This window comes from Ipomoea triloba, chromosome 7, assembly GCF_003576645.1.
Source record: "Ipomoea triloba cultivar NCNSP0323 chromosome 7, ASM357664v1".
Classification (NCBI taxonomy): domain Eukaryota; kingdom Viridiplantae; phylum Streptophyta; class Magnoliopsida; order Solanales; family Convolvulaceae; genus Ipomoea; species Ipomoea triloba.
Genome location: NC_044922.1, coordinates 16106733 through 16111984, shown reverse-complemented (window position 1 = coordinate 16111984; position 5252 = coordinate 16106733). Strand labels below are relative to the sequence as shown.

The 5252-nt window shown below is 36.9% G+C and overlaps 1 protein-coding gene across 1 annotated transcript; it reads left to right on the top strand.

The window, feature by feature from the left end:
* Positions 1 to 1631: 1631 nt before the first annotated feature.
* On the top strand, positions 1632 to 4231 carry LOC116025980 (serine carboxypeptidase-like). The gene is made up of 7 exons (XM_031267418.1): positions 1632 to 2016; positions 2227 to 2395; positions 2474 to 2593; positions 2695 to 2838; positions 2926 to 3165; positions 3259 to 3520; positions 3710 to 4231. The coding sequence occupies exons 1-7, from the start codon at positions 1700 to 1702 to the stop codon at positions 3937 to 3939; spliced, it is 1482 nt and encodes a 493-aa protein (XP_031123278.1). The 5' UTR covers positions 1632 to 1699; the 3' UTR covers positions 3940 to 4231.
* Positions 4232 to 5252: the final 1021 nt, after the last annotated feature.

The following is a 5252-nucleotide window of genomic DNA, read 5'->3' as shown; positions in this document are numbered from 1 at the left end:
TATTATTTAAAACCAAATTAACAACTTGATTTAGCTTGACTGCTTGACCTATGTCACCTCTCGACCCTAACAACAATTTTAACACAAAAGTAAATGACTCTAAACTAATACAGCTTATAATTATCTAATAATATGGCAGGTGATATTTTTCCTAATAAAAGCACAATAAAATAAAATAAATTATTTTCATTGACTACCCATGTATTAATTGACTTTATTCCACTTTAATAAATACAATAATCTCCTTCACTATTTTGATTAAACCAGAACAAGAAAAAACATATGGATATATAGCAATGATCAACCTTTGTGTTCCTTAACTACTAAATCTTGAATAGTCTTTTTTTTTTAATTGTTTTTTTAAATGAATGGTGATTGTTCGTATAAATTGTAATGTTTTAATAAATTAAGAATTTTCTAAACTCTCTATCACCCGGCCCCTGCATGCCCCGGTCCTTTTCCTCTCACTCCTTCCCATTGGAGATTTGTGGCATAGAATGGTTTGAAAATCTCTTTCAAATTTAATAAATTCTTGACCTGTCAATTAAGGGCGGACTTGGTCACAATAAAATAAAAAATAATTAAATTTTATGGATAACTTAGACTGATTTACCTCTTTGTGATTCTTTACAAAGCGAGATTTACCCAGTATACACTCCTGGAAAGTGGTTGTGGGTTTCCCTCATCACCAAAATTGTCAACAATAATTTTATGTAAAATGTACTAAATTCTAATATCAAGAAACTTTTTATTTTTTAATTTCAATAAAATTTCTATTAATTAAACACCCTAATGTAACACTCCTTGAAAAGAAGATCCACAAATTTTAAAACATAAGAAATATTAAAGGAATAGATTGTTCATATTAGGCCAATACCATCCACCTCGCTCCAAATATATACATACACACACATACATAAAAATATTATTATTGTCTAAAAAGGGTGAGAGTAATTAGAATGTAATTCTCATACTTGATGACCATGAATTCAATTCTTGTTAACATCATCTGGACGACATATGGTCTTTATACATGAGACAGTGCACACCACATCGGATAGTGGTTGTGATTTCGGGTTTTCTAATCAAAAAAGAAAAAAAAAACATTACAAAAAAAACAAAAATTTATTACTTCAATTATCCAATGCTTGACTGCTTGACCAAAGTCACCTTTCGAGCCTAACAATAATAGAATACTAAAATAGTTGACTTCAAAATAATACAGCTAATAATTATCTAATAATATGAAATATGTCAATTTTCCTAATAAAATCGCAATAACATAAAAGTAATCATTTTCGTTGACTACCAACGCATTAATCGAATTGATTTCACTTTAATAAATACATTTAATAATTATAAAAATGAATTAATTATATCTAGGAATTAATACGGGATTAACCTTTATTTACGTAATTTCATTTCATACCGTAATACGTTTTAGAAGATCTATACAATCCTTATAAAATTACGCACATTTTAGTGAATACTGAATAGAAGGGGAAGAACATTCGATGAATAACATCGGAACTTCCGGTGATCACGCGTCTTAAATAAGACAAAAATCCTAAACCAAATTGTCGGTTTGACTCTTCCGTGTTCACACCCTCGTGTCGTTTGCGCGCTTTAGCGTTCACTCCATCCCCTTATAATAAGAGTATCAAAGACCACACATATTCTTGTCATCCCAACGAGGAATATGGCGACAACGTTGTACTCCATGTGGGTTTTTGTGCTTGTAGTGCTCGTTTTGGTTTGGTCGCCTGGGCAAGCAAATGGGGCGGCGGAAAATTCCATGGCGAAGCAGCGGGCGGAGAAGATGATCAGGCAACTCAATTTGTTCCCAAAGCATGATCTCAACAGGGGTCCCGCCGGCCACTCGCCGGCGGGAGCGGATTCGCCGAGATTGGTGGAGAAGAAGTTCAAGTTGAATCTTCTTGGTGATTCTGGGGCGACTGTTGAGGATTTGGGTCATCATGCTGGCTACTACAGGCTTCTAGACACAGTAGATGCAAGGTTGATTTTTCGAGTTTTTGGTTGATTACTTTTTTATGAGCTCAAAGCAACATGTGGACTATAGTATTTTTTTTATCCGTGACAGAGGAGATTTGAACTCAAATTAGTTCTGATATTAAATTAAATTATGTGTTTCATTTCAACTAAAAGTCTGAACTAAGTTAGTTTATATATTATAGATGCTCAAAAGATGTTTTTGGTTTGGCGCAGGATGTTTTATTTCTTCTTTGAATCAAGAAGCAACAAGAGTGACCCGGTTGTTATATGGTTGACTGGAGGCCCAGGGTGCAGCAGTTCATTGGCTTTGTTTTATGAGAATGGTCCTTTTTATATTGCTGACAACCAATCCCTCATTTGGAATGATTATGGTTGGGACAAGGTAATCATCTTTTAAGGATGTTTTCATCTTAAATATTATGGCACTGTTGATTGTGATGAATTGGTATTCAAATGACAGGCTTCTAACCTTATATACGTGGATCAACCCACTGGAACGGGGTTCAGCTATAGTTCCAGTGAACAAGACCTCCGCACTAATGAAAATGGTGTCAGCAATGATCTTTATGCCTTCTTACAGGTCTTCAACTATATATATATAAATTTTACTTTTCCCTTTGCTATATCCATAATTAATTATGATGGAGAAGTTAAACTGTCATTTGTTACAATTAAATACAGGAGTTCTTCAAGGCTCACCCAGAATATGCAAATAATGACTTCTTTATAACTGGAGAATCCTATGCTGGGCATTATATTCCTGCATTGGGCTCACGGGTCAACCAAGGAAACAAGAAGAAAGAAGGAATTCCCATAAATCTTAAGGTATGACAATGACAAGATTGACAACCTCTGATTTTCTGTTGGAATCTGGGTTTGGAACATGATGCCATTCAACTGTTTTTGCAACAGGGATTAGCGATAGGCAATGGACTCACTAATCCAGAATTACAGTATCCAGCATACCCAGACTTTGCTTTGGACAACAAATTAATCTCAAAATCTGACCGTGATGACTTGATGCAACTTGTCCCGGATTGTCAAGAGGCTGCCAGGCAATGTAACAGTGTTGGTGGACATGCTTGCGGCGAGGCTAATAACCGCTGCCAAGTCATCTTCAACCAGATATTGGGGATAGCAGGGAACATAAATGTACAGAATGTGCTTTACTCTCTTTTCTTGAGGTATATTTTGCCAAATGCCATTCACTAAAGAAGGTTGCTTTTTGTGATTTAATTGCTACAGTACTATGATATCCGGAGGAAATGTGATGGGGGATCACTCTGCTATAACTTCTCAAATGTAGAGACTTTCCTCAACACACAATCAGTGAAGGATGCTCTCGGGGTAGGCGGCATTGATTGGGTTTCGTGCAGCTCTGAAGTGTACGACTATATGTCATCGGACTGGTTCAAGAATCTTGCAGTGGGCATTCCATCTATGCTAGAGGATGGTATCAATCTGCTGGTTTACGCGGGCGAATATGATCTTATCTGCAACTGGCTTGGTAAGTTACTTTTTCTCATCATCATAACAACAACTCTGTTGGACAAAGGCCAGTAAGGGCCAAGTTCAGCACTGAGATTATTGGGCAGAGGCTGGTAAAGAGCCAAGTGCAGAACTCTGGCTTTTGAAATGAATTCCATACATATATACAGTGATAAGTCAACCTAAAGTCCACTTTGATATGAAACAGGGAACTCGAGATGGGTTCAAGCTATGCAGTGGTCTGGGCAGGGGGGCTTTGGTGCAGCTCCAAACGTGACATTTTCAGTGGATGGACAGGAGAAAGGGATACAAAAGAGCTATGGACCTCTCACTTTCCTTAAGGTTCATGATGCTGGGCACATGGTTCCAATGGATCAGCCCGAAGCATCGCTGGAAATGATTCGGAGGTGGATGCATGGCCAACTTTCAAAGCCATAGGACTGTCATCTTTCCTTAAATTTTTATGTATCCATTATTTTCCTTAAAAGAAATTATAATTGATAAAGCTTTGAATCCGTTTGGAAAATTTAATCAATATAGTACTGGCTTCTGATTGTGGTGACTGCAGCACATACCTTAAATTGCAGACAAATCTCACAGCACATACCGCATCAGTGCATGAGTGCATCACCATAATCAAATGGATGAAGGACTTAACCTTGCTTTAGTGTTGATTATTATTACCACTAGGCTGAAGAATTTTAATCAAAGCTACTTGAGTGCTTGACCACTAATTCTGTTTGATGTGCTTCAACAGTAACTTCCAAATACAGAGAGTTTTCATTCTCAAGTGACACAACAGTTTTTACCAACTCAAAGTTTAATTTACTCACCTTGCACCAATAGTAATGAAGGATACATTTAGAAGAGAAATGATTATGCAAAAGTAACATAAATATCAAATTGATATCTGTTGGTTTTATCAACTACGGTGGTCGAACGGCAGGTCAACATCACTAAAAAATAGTAAAGTTTTTAGAGATTGAAACTCGGCTCTCCTTTTATTAAGAATTGCTTACCATTTTTCAAGGTCCAATACCCCTGTTTATACAAGGAGGGGTCTAATCTTTGCATGGCAACTCTAAACTATCATAAATGTACACGATTTCTTGCCTTATTACATTAATTCAACTTCCTAAAGCCTTTTGATCTACTTTCCTTATAGCACTTATAAAATTCGTGTCCGGTCTCCCTTGTCTTAGGAAATTTCCTAATCTGCATCGTCCAGGCGCCTCACTATTTCGACTACCTAGTCGGCCAGACCTTCTCACTCGGCTTGCCAGGGACGAGCTCCGGATTTGCTCCCTTTCTGATTGCACGGTCAATCTTCTCAAATTCTCATATCAACCCTCTACCATGACTCTGAGTCAGACTCCTTCTAATCAGTTTCCTTGGCCTTGTATTCTTCTTCCTGTTAGGAAATAATATTACGAAAACAATATTTCCAGAAAATAACAAGCACAAAAGAAACAAAAGGAATTTCTGGATAAGGGTAAGCTTGAGTCGTGTACTCACTACACTGTCCTTAAAACCTTATTTGCTACCTCCTAAGGTGCTAGGAGCGTTGTAGCCTAGGTTTCCCAAGATAAAACAAGCTTCGATTTCTAGTTTGAGCACTCTAACTTCGAAACCCAGCGAACAAGAACAAAGATCTGAACACAGTATGCAAAGAAGGAAGTAGAAGCAGATTTTCGCGAGAGAAATGTATATTTCGTTGTGTATGTAAATCCGTTGCTTCTACCATGATCTTA

What these genes read in the sequence shown, in the direction of transcription:
- LOC116025980 (XM_031267418.1), top strand. Translation starts at nt 1,700, where the DNA reads ATGGCGACAACGTTGTACTCCATGTGGGTTTTTGTGCTTGTAGTGCTC. An exon ending in ATGATTATGGTTGGGACAAG is followed by an intron (nt 2,396 to 2,473) that starts GTAATCATCTTT and finishes TTCAAATGACAG; the next exon opens with GCTTCTAACCTTATATACGT. An exon ending in GAATTCCCATAAATCTTAAG is followed by an intron (nt 2,839 to 2,925) that starts GTATGACAATGA and finishes TTTTTGCAACAG; the next exon opens with GGATTAGCGATAGGCAATGG.